The following is a 12,626-nucleotide window of genomic DNA, read 5'->3' as shown; positions in this document are numbered from 1 at the left end:
TATTCCTCCTCAGCTAAAAATAAACTACATTTTAAATTGTTGCACAGCTTCTGTCCAACAAATTTCTGGACTTTCTTACACTGATAATAAATGCACTTTTTGTAAAACTTAATCTGAAAATATTCATATTATTCCTCCACAGCTAAAAAAAAAAAGTAATAATTTGATATAAAATCTAAACCATATTTAATGTAAATGTAAAGTTTGGATTGAACAGAAGAACAGTCTCCTCCCACTGTGACACCGAGTTGTTCACATGGTTTAACACAAGCAGATACTTTAGTACAACTATTTGAATTATCTTAAACTTATTGAATTACCAAAGCGAGTGAGTGACAGAGAGACATTTGTGGTTAAAAAACAAAAAAAGCTGTCACAGCAGCCGCGGTCTTGACTGGTCTGGAGGAAGAAACCTATATCGTGGTCTGTATCTTTTATAAAAATGTCACTACTACGTGGTTTTAACTAACTTACCAACTTTAATAAACACAGCTGAAAGTGGTTTATAACATACAGTATATTATTTGATTTTTATTATAAAGACATACAGTACATAGCCTACCTAATGCAATGCTCACTTCACAACCCCTCTTTATTTACTTAGTTACATTGTTGCAATGTAATTATTGTCCCCAGTGAGGTTTTTAATGAAGTAACATACAAAAAAAAGAAGAAAAAAAAGAGCAGGACCATGATCTGGATGAAAATGGACTCTGTTTGGACTAGTCAGAGTGATATTGATAAAAAGGTGAAATCAAGTCAAAGCGTCAATACAATTGGGTTTTTTGTTTGTTTGTTTTGTTCTGCGACGTTAACATGAGTGCGTTTGATACAGAGAAGCAAAAAAAGAAAAAACTGCAGAGATGAAGCAGAAGAAACAGGCTGCAGACAGAGCTCGCTGCACTGGAGGTTAATGAACAATCATAATGTTGGTGGAGGAAGGCATCCAGCGAGGACTTTACAAATTCAATTCTTTTCCTCTTATCTCTCTCTCTCGCTTCTTTTTCCCGCCCAGACACGTTGTGTTACCATGATGGGGGTTTGGATTCACCAGGCGAAGAAGGGGTTTTCAAATCTCTTGTAAAAAGCTTCAAAGATAATATTTATATTTCAGGTCGTCATTTAGCAAAAGAAGCTGGGTTTGAATATTAATGACAATATTCAGTTGTTTTCCCCTATTACATGCACACACGATCACAAATAAAGTATCTCAAAAAAGTGTTTCAAGTACTCTTTTGGCCCATATGTGGTGGTTTTCTGCTGATGCGCCTCACTGGGGGTCTGAGCTGGATGATCCCACAATGCCGTGCTGTCGCAGCAGGTTCCTCAGGATCTGGTTCTTGGACTTCCAGTCCTCCACCTGAGCAGCAACAGCAGATACAACAACACAGAGGTGAAGCAGCGATTTGTTTTAACTGGCTCTGAGTTTTATTTAATGCTGCGTTCAAGACAACTCGGAAGTCGGAAAAAAACGGGGTTGCTCCGGGTTGTAAAAAATGAATTGAACGGCGTCGAACTCGGAAATTACAGGTCGGAAACTCGGGTATCATTTCAGAGCTCCGACATTTTAAGTTCTTTGTTGAGGTTTGAATGCATATTTTTGTGTATTACTGCAGTAGCCTATATGAAATACGTTTATATTAAGCTGTGATTGTTGTATTGTGTGAAATTGTGGTTCCTCGTATGTGACGGAAATAACGTTTAACTGTTATCAAGGCTGTAACATTATATGTGCACTCATCTGCAGCGTCTCCTCTCCTCCAAAATAAACATCATTTACTGCTGCATTTATTTTTCGTATTCAGCTATGAGCCACAATACGCCAAACTTCCTTCAGGTATCCATGTTTTTTTTCTTCCGAGTTCCTGCAGCGTGAACGCAATGATGTCGGAAGTCGGAAATTTCCGAGTTGGGAATTACGACCTCCGAGTTGTTTTGAATGCAGCAGCATAAATACAGACGTCAGATGCAATGTTCATAAGACAAAAGTAAACTCTCTCAGAACTCTGCTCTGCCGCTCTCAGAGACAATTCATAAACGCACCCACAATAGCCTAGTTTCTTATGTACCGGTTCATCTTAAAACAAATAAATTCACACTTTCACAATGTTTTTTTAGGACTAAACTCTTGGACAGCTAATTAAGAAAAAAATACCTTCAAAATGTAAGACTTTATAAAGTTGTGAAAAGACTTTTTAATACTTTTGAAGGGTCTTAATTTTCCCAAAATTGATTTATCACCTTTTAATACTTTTCAAGACCCCGCGGATTCTCTGTTTAATTGTCAGTATTTTTAGACATCAGCGGTTTTGCATGAATTTCCCTCTGAAACAACTCTGTCTGGTAACGTTCTGTTATTATCTCATAGCGTGGTGAATGTGCAGGTCACAACTTGTCCACCAGAGCGTTTAATAATGTTTCTGTATCAGGGTGTGTCTGTGTTTCAGATTGTGTCTGTTGTGTCAGTGTTTAAAGTCATTACAAACTCTCCCTGTGAATAAACTAAAACCAACGTGATAAAGAAACGTTACAGCTCCTACGAACCTCCTGTCTGAGCAGCTGGTTGTCGATGCGGAGGCGGTCCAGAGTACTGATGTCCTCGCCCAGCTTCATGTTGCTCTGTCTGAGCTCCTTGATGTACTCGCAGGCTTTGGACAGGATTCCTCCTTTACTCTGAAACACAACAACAACAACAACAACAACAACAACAACAACATGAGAGTTACAGGAAATAAATAAGAACAAATTGCCCTTTTTCTACGTCTTCTTATGATATGAAATCATAAGAGGAAGTTTGTTCCCCTGACTGCAGAGTAGAGGTGCGTGATATACAGTGGCATTATACTTCAGTAGTGAAATGAGGTTTATTGGATCAACAGAAAACCTGCACTATGCATCAAAACTAAATGAAACAGGTGCAACAATTTGGGCGCCGATGTCATTTTGTTGATGTGAATACCTGTAACTTTTTAGCACTGATTCATTGGAAAACTGTTTTGGTGAGCTCATTTTGCACGCCACTGACATGCCTACCATGGTATCGTAGATGTTGTTTTGACGATGTGCAATTTAACATCATCGAGTATTTTTACTATCTCAAAAAGAAAACAAACGGATAAGCGTATATAAGTATATATATATATAAAAGAAAATAAAATTACATTTTAATTAGGGCCACATTGAGAAAACATTTTTTTCACAGACCTAGAGAACAAAGTGATAGTTTTACAAGAATAAAGTCATAATATTACAAGAAAAAGTCACAATTTTACTAGAATAAAGTGGCAATTTTTATGAGGAAAAAGTTGTAAATTTATGAGAAAAAAATGGTACTTGTACCGGTAAATGGATACGGTACCTGTTCTGGTTCTTTCTGCGGATTAGATGCATTTTCCTGCGTATTCTTGTCCTGATGCCGATGACAATGTGGTGAAAGATTAAGTATCTCCTTGTTTGTAAAAACCCACTCACAAAATGTTCCACAGCCTCATTTTAACAACTTTCCTCCTCTAAAACACCAGGTTAAATAGAACATTATGACTTTATTCTCATAAAACTAGGACTTTATGGCCCCTAATACAATACAAGTTTATCGTTATCGTAAAATTAAAGAAAATAATTGAGATGTTTTTTTCTCACCTGTCCTGTCTTGGTGTAGTCGACGTTGCAGTCCGGTATCGCCTTCGACAGCTGCACGATCCAGTTGTTGATCTTGTCCCTCCGCCGGCGCTCCACTGTGTGGACAACAACGTTAAGAACATGAAAATTTTTCTTTTTTTTTTAACTCCCGTCGTTCAGATATTTTAAAACCAGAAACACTCTGACCTTCATTGTGCTGAGCTCGTCGCTTCTCGTCTCTGGAAGCTCGAGGCGCTTCCTGCTTCCTGCAACACACAACATCCAAAACAGCCAGTTACTAAACCGGCTCATCACCTTTTTTTTGTTGTTGTTGTTGTTAACGAGATGCAACGCTGCACTGTGACTGCTGTTAAATGAAGATGTAATTACGCTATGTACGGCTGAGTGCGCGGTGCGATTGTCCTCTGATTGGATCCCGTCAAGACCTCCTGTGGTGACATCATCACGTAGAGCTGCCCTGTGAAACAAAACATCAACGTCAGCTGCTCCGCCACAATAAAGGGAAACACTTTATAATGAGTACACACTATTAGGCATTAGTTACGCTTTGATAAATACTGAATTCTCTATTTATAATGCATTAATACTCATTAGTATGTCGTTTATAAATACAGTTAGTGCTGATCAATGATGAGTAAAACTTTACCTAATAAAGCATCGAAAGAAAAGTTCATTCATGTAAATGTTTTTAACCCTCCTGTTGTCCTCCTGGGTCAAGGAAGGAGGGACGAAGGAAGGAAGTCAAGGAAGGAAGGAAGTTAAGAAGGAAGGAAAGACGAAGGGATAGATGAAAGGAAAGAAGGAAGGAAGGACAAAGGGAAAGAAGGAAGGAAGGCAGGAAGGAAGGACGAAGGGAAAGAAGGAAGGAAGGAAGGACAAAAGGAACGATAGGAGGAAAGGAGGAAGGAGGGCAGGAAGAAAAGATTGATAGATAGAGGGAGGCAACAGCTTGGGTCAAAAAAGAAGGAAGAAGAAAGGACGAAGGGAAGGAAGGAAGGAAGGAAGGGAGGCGAAAAGGATTGTGGAAAGAAGGAAGGGAAAGGGAAGGAAAGAAAAATGAAGGGAGGGAACGGACCAGGTCAATTGGATCAAAAGAGGAAGGAAGAAGTAGTAAGGACGAAGGGAAGGAAGGAATGAAAGAAGCAAGGGAAAAAGGATGGTGGAAAGAAGGAAGGAAAGAAGGAAGGATGGAGGAAGGGAACAGACTGGATCAATTTGACCCAGAAGGAAACAGGAGTTAAAAAGCTGCTTTTCACTCATTTAACTTATCTTAACTTCTATATTATTAACTAACATCAGTTTCAGTTCAGCTCCTCCACTCATAATGAATTACCTGTGGGCGTGGTCTGGCCCAGCAGCGTGTCGGACGCCTGCACCGTGGTTACCATGGTGCCAGTCGTGGCGTCTGCGATGGTGGCGGGGTAGTAAGTGTACTGTGTCTCGGCGCTGGCGTCGCCCTCCAGCCCCTCGGACTGAGAGAAGACGGCCTGAGGTCGGACACAGAGTTCATCAGAGCTACACCGTTAAAACTCACACTGACACAAACACTCGGAATCCAAATTTTGATACCGTTCGACCTAGATATACTGTAATAATAATACAATATAGTATATAGAGCACTGCATAGTTTAGATATATGAACATCTGTAATATACAAAAAGAGAGCATTAATAAAACAACCAGGAAGGAAATAACAATAAAGTGTAACAACACCAAATCCACCACAAAAAAACTGAAGGAAAAATAAAAATCACAACTATAAATGTGATTAATAACACTGTGCTAATGGAGCTGTTATTATTAAATAAAATACAGATGCAACCAGATGTGACCTGTAGAAACTCCATTTAAACTGATGTATCATCAGTCTGTTGAATGTGTTTATAATGTAACCGTGAGGCTGACCTTTGAATCATCATCATTCTCTGGAACTAGACTTGGTATTTGTGATAAACGGTGTCATATCCGGTGTGTCGGGCAAAAATATACGTTTTTGTGAAGTCTACAGTGGTGTTGACCTTTGACCTTTGCTGTGTGACAATCAATACCAGTTCATCATCACTGACGTTAAGTTGAATCTTCTGCAGAAACTTTAAGGACTGACTGAGATGATGTAAACTCCATGTGACGACCCTGTGACCTACTTCTATCATTCCTGTCGTTTTTTTTTTTTTTTTCCACTTTTGTCACTGTATTTTGGTAAAAACAAAGAAGAAGGAAAGAATAGAAAGTGTTTGTTTGCAGGTGCATGCTCCTACAGGTGAGCACCAGTGTTGCTCTCACCTGTGTGACCGTCTGGCTGGTGGCGGGGAAGCCGGCCACCAGGCTGACGGCTGCAGCTCCGTCCGACTGAGCCTCCAGCTGACCGTCCGACACCTGGATGACCCTGTAGGTCACCTGCAGCACAACACACCAACACACCACACCCAGTCAGCGGTCGCTACCTCTACACACACACAATACATTATAATATACTGTATACTGTATCCAGGGTCCCTCACATTTGAAATTCCAAATTCCATACTTTTTCCAGACCTTAATTTCTAGACTTCTCGGTAAAGAAATTCAAATAATTTGTGATATTTAAGTAAATAGATGTGCATAATATAAAATAAAGCATGCAGTTAATCATTTGTTTTCATTATTCTGAATGGGTATGCCATTGTGCAACCAAATAATTTCCAGGAGATTGTAGCTAGGTACAATAGCGCATACAAAATAATTAACCCAATAACTTCAGATAAGACCAAAGCCAGATAAGCCAGATAAGTATTAAGATAAATATATTTCCATACAATAGTTTCCATTTTCCATACTTTGAACCCTGGTCTCACTTCTACTTTTAGGTTCTCCATGAAGTTAAGTTGCTCACGAGCTCCTGAGACCAGGATTATATGAATATGTCACAATTATCAAGAGCGTAGAAAAAGTGGGCACACCCAATATCGATTAAAAAAAAAAAAAACTGTTTACAGTTGCAGAAAAACACACAAAGAGCCAGCAGCGCTCATGCAGGTAAAACAACCTCTTAACTTTTTAAAAACCCACGTATCAGATCACAAGAGTAGGATCAGGACCAGAGAGGAAGATCGGCCGATGGCACCCTGAGAGTTATTATTGAGCTGCTTCTTATGATGGATCTGTAGTATATATTATTATTATCTGTAAATTGTTATTCTTTAAATAGCCCTTCAGTGGATATATTTTATATGTGCAATGCTGTTTCTCAGCCCTAAGATCTTTTTCTATTTTTATCTGTTTTCTACTTGTATATTTGTTCTGACTCCAGTGAATTTATATATGTATATGTGTAGCTGTGTAACAGATGCACTTCATTTATCGCTTGTTTACTTCTGATTCAATATGAATACTGAGTATTTTCCTCCTGGCATGTTTACTACTGAGACACGTCATGAAGAAAAGCTTCTTGCTGAAACGCGTCCGTTGTAGGCCAAGTGCTGCAGCCTGGGTTAAAAAAAAAATTTGGAGGTTGTTTTACCTGCATGTGCATATCGTCTATTTATATGATGTTAGAAATCCTGTAATTCATATTCATATTTTTCTGTTTCTGTTCTTTTTTTCCTTTTACAAAGCTGTGACTGTAGCCGATATGATCAGAGAACTGGATCACCATGACGGCCTGAAGGGCGGGGGCCTTGTGACGACTTTTCCTTTTGACCCCCGGCTTTGTTTGTTTTATTGTTTTGATTTTCAGCAGCGAGGGGGGGTGGAGTCAGGAGATACTGGATATTTACACTGCGTGCAGAAAGTATTCAGACCCCTTCATTTTTCTGCACTGGCACCGTTTGCTTCTTTTCTCCCTTTGAGCATTTAAAGTCTTTATTAAAATCTCTTTTCCTTGGTATTTTAGTTTGGTTTGATACAAATTCATTTCTGTTTTATTGTTTTATTGCATGTTTTTACTGTACATTGCCTATATCTATTTAGTTTTATTGTTATTACATGTTTTACTTGTGTTTTTATGTTGTACAGCAGTTTGGTCAACTTGGACTGTTTTTAAAAAAAAGTGCAATATAAATAAATATGTTGAATATGCCCATTCATCAACAAAGTGAAAAGATGTTAAAACAAAACATAAATGTAATCTACTACACAACAACAGTGTACAGAAAGTAAAGGAGTCTGAACACCCTCTTAAAGCTGCAGTTTGCTTCAAACCAACAACATGTATCCACAGTTTTATACCAAAACCCCTTCAGATTAATTTCCCCCCGCTGTCGAATTAATGCAGTTGAACTAATGTTAATGTGTAATATTATGATGATTATTAGTTGAAGTGCATGTGTTGACTTACTCCTACCTGTCCGCCCGCTCCCTCCGTCTTGAACAGATATTTGATGGGCTGGTCAGTGAAGGTGGCAGCGGACTGGATGGTGGCGATGGCTGCAGGATCCTCAGCGGTGGCTACGGACCCTGTGGGAACGCAACAACACCGTCAACACAACATCTGCAAAACAACAGCTCTGACACCATATTTTATTCCTCTGAATTATTTATGTATATCATTTACATATCTATTTAATTTTATTTCATTCTATTCTATTCTATTTATCCTAGTTTTTATCCACTCTCTAGTGTTTGCCCACTGCAAATTGCACAATGTTGAGCGTAAGACAGCGTTTCCTCAGTGTTTTTAATTCCTCAGTGTTTTAATTTTGGGTGTGTGTAACTCTATGCAGTGTATTAGTGACATTTAGGAGAGTATTTACAGAGGGTTCAGAAAGTATTCAGACCCCTTCACTGCCTGAGGTTTCATGTCTAAATGACCATCTCTTTGCCCTCTACTCTCCAGCCAAACATAGATAACAACAAAGTGAAAGAAGTTTAAAATGTATGGTTTAAAATGTTTAAGTGCATACATTTGTAGTGGCTTCAGAGGGTTTTTAATGGATTACACTGAAACACAACATGCAGTGTCATGCAAAAGTTTGGGTAATGTCTGTTAATGTGAACAGTTCAGCAAGTGGAAGACGAAATGATCTCCAAAAGACATTAAAAAAAGGTAAACATGAAAGGGAGGCATTTTATACATTGTTTATACTGGCTTTTGTCAAGTAATTATTTGCTCATTGAGGTTTTCTATCACAATTGTATGTTGACACTCTTGTATTTTGTATTTTCTGTATTTCCCTGTCTAGTTTTTCTTACAGTGTTAGTAATTTAAGTAGATATGGGTTTTGCAGACAAAATGGGTATGGCCAAAACCTGTGTGGGTGTGTGTGAACGACGTGTTCACGCTTCATACCAGCCCCACCATAAGTCAGTGTCCCACTTGGGCCACCCCTATCAAAAATGTCTGGTTACGCCCCTGCCGTTTTTGCAATATTTTAATCAATATCAGTGTATTATTTTAGTTTTCTACAGTTTTAGAGTGAAAAAGGGAAACAAAGAAGCAGCCTTCTGTCATTTTGAAATGGTATATCATATATATATATATTTTAAATGTTAAGGGAATGTGTCATGTGTATCTTTATGTCTTTTGGAGATCATTGATCTGTACACATTAACATAAACTTGAAGTCTTTAAGTAAACTGAAAGTCTTAACCAGTCAGTGAGATTTTAACTTTCAAACCTCTGTCTGACTCATTATTAAAAGCACAAATACATGTTTAATAAGTTCATAAGACAACACAACAATAGACTATTTATTTACCTTCCTCGTTGACGGTGACGCTCCCATCAGGTTCAGGGCTCTTCTGTTGGCTGCAGCACACACGTTATGGTTAATAATTAATACCATATTAATAATCATCTGTTGTTTTCGTTGTTATAATAATAATAGTTGACAGTGACACTCACCTCTTCATTTCTACCGACTACAGTCTTGAACGAGGAGACCAGACCTGCCTTCACTCGCTCCCACAGCCAGACTGTCAAACAAGTTCACAAGTTTTAAAAAGAAAACACGGGACAAACTTACTCTAAACTGCATTAGCTCGGATATTTACGTGACTTTTAATCGTCTGTGTTCCTATAAAGCAGAGGTTTAAAGCCGATAACACAGCGTTAGAAGAGCAGGGGTTTGGTAGCTTGCTGCTGTAACTAGGCTAGTCAAGGCCAACGACGTTACCAGGGGCAACAACGGAAACTGGCTCCTGTTCTTTCACAATAAAAGCACATACTACCGCGGTTAGAATAAAAAAAAAACGCGCCATTTTTTTATACGTGTGGTGAAAAGCAGTAATTTGAAAAACTTCTTTCTTTTTTACTTTTACCAAATGTATATATACTTGAAAACTGAGCAGAACATGTCAGTGTTTGAGTAAGGAAAATAACAGGAAAGTTATGAATAAAAAACGTAATACAAGTAAGGTAAATAAATAAATACAACAAGAGTCATAATAATATTACAAAACAAAAATCAAAAATAGTTTCCTGAGGTCTGATGAAGGGAAAGATAAAATAAATATTGATATAGATGTTGTGCATGTAAGTGAATCACGATATATAGAGAGCTCTTTAAAAAAAAGTAGGAAAAAATAGGGTATTTATATTTGTCTAAAAAATATTTTGAGATTATTTAAGATAAATTCCCGTTTTGAGTCCTTTAAAATGACACCAAACCTGATATTACTGCAAGTTAATTTTGATAAATACAAATTATTTTCCAGAAGTCGACGACAAAATGCATCCCAAAATAAAACAGAAACATTAGGTATTTAAATGCCTTGTTACGTGGCGATATGTGCGTCAACAGAGTCTTTTACTTTGGTAATTTGACCGGAAGTGAACAGTGCCGCTTGTATCTAGCTCGACGTTAAATTTCTGCTCCACTACCAGTCGAGTCGGCCCCAGCGGTTTTTACAGATGTTTTAATAAATAAAACACTTTCTTTTTGCACTAGCTCGGTGGAAGCAGTGCCCGCGGCTGCTACTGACGATGTGAATTGATATTAAACGAGCCACGCTGTGTACAAAATGCTCAGTTATGTAGAGAATATAACAATGTGAACAAAGATCTACTTACGCCGCAGCAGTGGTCCCTCCCCCGATATTTGTCAACAGACCTGCGCCGCGGCGACGGGGATGCGCATGCGCAACAGGAAGTTAAGTCACTCTGCTCCTAAATATGAATTTTAAAATATTAAATTGTACATTACAAAGCAATATGAATGATGCATAAGTGTTATTACACCACTCGTGGCACCTGACACAATTTCGTTTTGTTTATTATCGTAGTAAAAGTGTAAACTGTAAAACGTTACTGTGGCACCGGAAGTAAACCCGGAAGTACAACCGGAAGACTGTAGGGAAAGTTTTTTTTATTTTTTATTCTAGCCTATGGAAGCTCATTTCTGCCACTTGATGGAAAAATGAAGATCCAATAAGTCAAAATAACGAGAAACTAAGTCAAAACATTGAGTTAGTTTCTCATTATTTTGAGTTATGTCATTATTTTGAGATAGTATCTTATAATTTTGATTTATTAAAGGTGTACAGAAAAGAAAATTGAATTTAAGCCCACTCTGGGTCATAAAATTAGTGTAATAACTCATCTATCAGACGATGTAGGCCAAACTTTGTGCAAAATTCTATTTTTGAGTAAATCCGGGATGAAAGTGTGTATTTTAGTGTAGTTTTTTTTTCGCATTGGATAATGCAGGCGCACGGATTATACGTCAGCCTGTACACGATTCACCAGCCACTGATATTGGATCCGTAATCCGTCATTCAAACGTCTGACACACGCACACACACACGGAGCTCGGTCTCGCCCCAAGCTTTGAATATCCCGCCCGCTCGATAACGACCAATCAAATTCGTTTTCCTTACTCGGGTAAACTCGTGTTGCAGCTCGTGACAACTCGGCACGACAAACAGGACAAACGGCCATTTCTGTACACCTTTAAGTGAAAAATAATGCTTACTAAGTGAAAATAATGAGATACTAAATATACTATCTCTATATTTTTTTGTGATCAATTATTTATTGATGTATGGACCATTTAACAACCAGACATAATAAACACAATTTCCTTTTTTTTTGGTATACATAAAATGCACAGCATAGATAACTAAAACAAACAAACAACAACAACAACAACAACAACAACAACAACAACAACAAAACAATCCCACCCTCCACCCCTCCTCTCCTCGGACTATCTCTATATTTTAAGATAGTTTTGACTTATTATTTTTGACTTAAGTCAAAAATAATGATAGATTTTCTCAAAATAATGAGACACTTTCTCATTATTTTGAGCTAGTTTTGACTATGTAGGCTACCTCATTATTTTGAGAAAGTAGGCTATATCATTATTTTTGACTTAGTAGCCTATCTCATTATTTTGAGTTATTAAACTTTTTTTTTCATTAAGTAGCAGAAATGAGCTTCCATAGCATACAAACATTATACAATGAACAGTAGGCTTACGCAGAAAGAACAGGAAGTAACAAATGAGCCAGGGGTAAAAATCATGGATCTAATACATCCATGGTAAAACCAAATAGCTACATTAAATAAAAAGATTGTAAATGGTACAAAATATTTTAATGTTTTTATAGCTTTTTGATTTGTTGAATTAGGCTAGTAAGTAGCATAACTTTATTTCTTTTCGGAAAAAAGACTGAGAGGTGCAGAGCAGACAGTGACCGAGGGGGTTCACTGTTGAGGTGCCTTATCACCGGCGCTCATGTTGGTGTTTTTGTCGCAAATTCCTTAGAAATAACCGCTTTATTCACTTGTATGTAACTTAGATAGCCTAAATAAAAACACACACAATAAAATGAACAGCAACAACATAAACATCCATAGGTATATTCTATTGCAGCTCTGACTCACTGATTCGGTAAAACCATACATGTTCAGTCCTTCTTTCACTCGCCGAACCGTGACAACTTAACTTCAACTAACTTTAAACTTTGAACTTCATGAGAGAGTTTTTTTTTTACAGACTGAGAGAAAACGGATCGGACCACAGGAGAAGGAAAAGCACTGGACAGCGCCCGTGGTTTGATCCCAC

General features: G+C 37.9%; 1 protein-coding gene across 5 annotated transcripts; it reads right to left on the bottom strand.

Moving 5' to 3' along the window:
* Positions 1 to 511: 511 nt before the first annotated feature.
* Positions 512 to 10,663, bottom strand: usf1 (upstream transcription factor 1). 5 transcript variants are annotated; one of them, XM_083985563.1, is made up of 12 exons: positions 10,628 to 10,663; positions 9,461 to 9,531; positions 9,315 to 9,364; positions 7,955 to 8,073; positions 5,923 to 6,036; positions 4,973 to 5,126; positions 4,009 to 4,096; positions 3,826 to 3,884; positions 3,640 to 3,734; positions 3,359 to 3,409; positions 2,545 to 2,673; positions 512 to 1,360 (listed from the first exon to the last, which is right to left on the bottom strand). In XM_083985563.1, exons 2-12 carry the CDS (start codon positions 9,466 to 9,468, stop codon positions 1,271 to 1,273), a joined length of 957 nt encoding a protein of 318 aa, XP_083841689.1. In that variant the 5' UTR covers positions 9,469 to 9,531; positions 10,628 to 10,663; the 3' UTR covers positions 512 to 1,270. The 5 variants fall into 5 exon arrangements, with proteins under 5 accessions (XP_083841689.1, XP_083841690.1, XP_083841691.1 ...); XM_083985564.1 differs by having other exon boundaries at positions 7,961 to 8,073; XM_083985565.1 differs by lacking the exon at positions 3,359 to 3,409.
* Between the last annotated feature and the right edge of the window lie 1,963 nt (positions 10,664 to 12,626).

Source organism: Trachurus trachurus (assembly GCF_905171665.1).
Source record: "Trachurus trachurus genome assembly, chromosome: 13".
Taxonomy (NCBI): Eukaryota; Metazoa; Chordata; class Actinopteri; order Carangiformes; family Carangidae; genus Trachurus; species Trachurus trachurus.
This window is presented reverse-complemented; position numbering and strand designations above follow the sequence as displayed.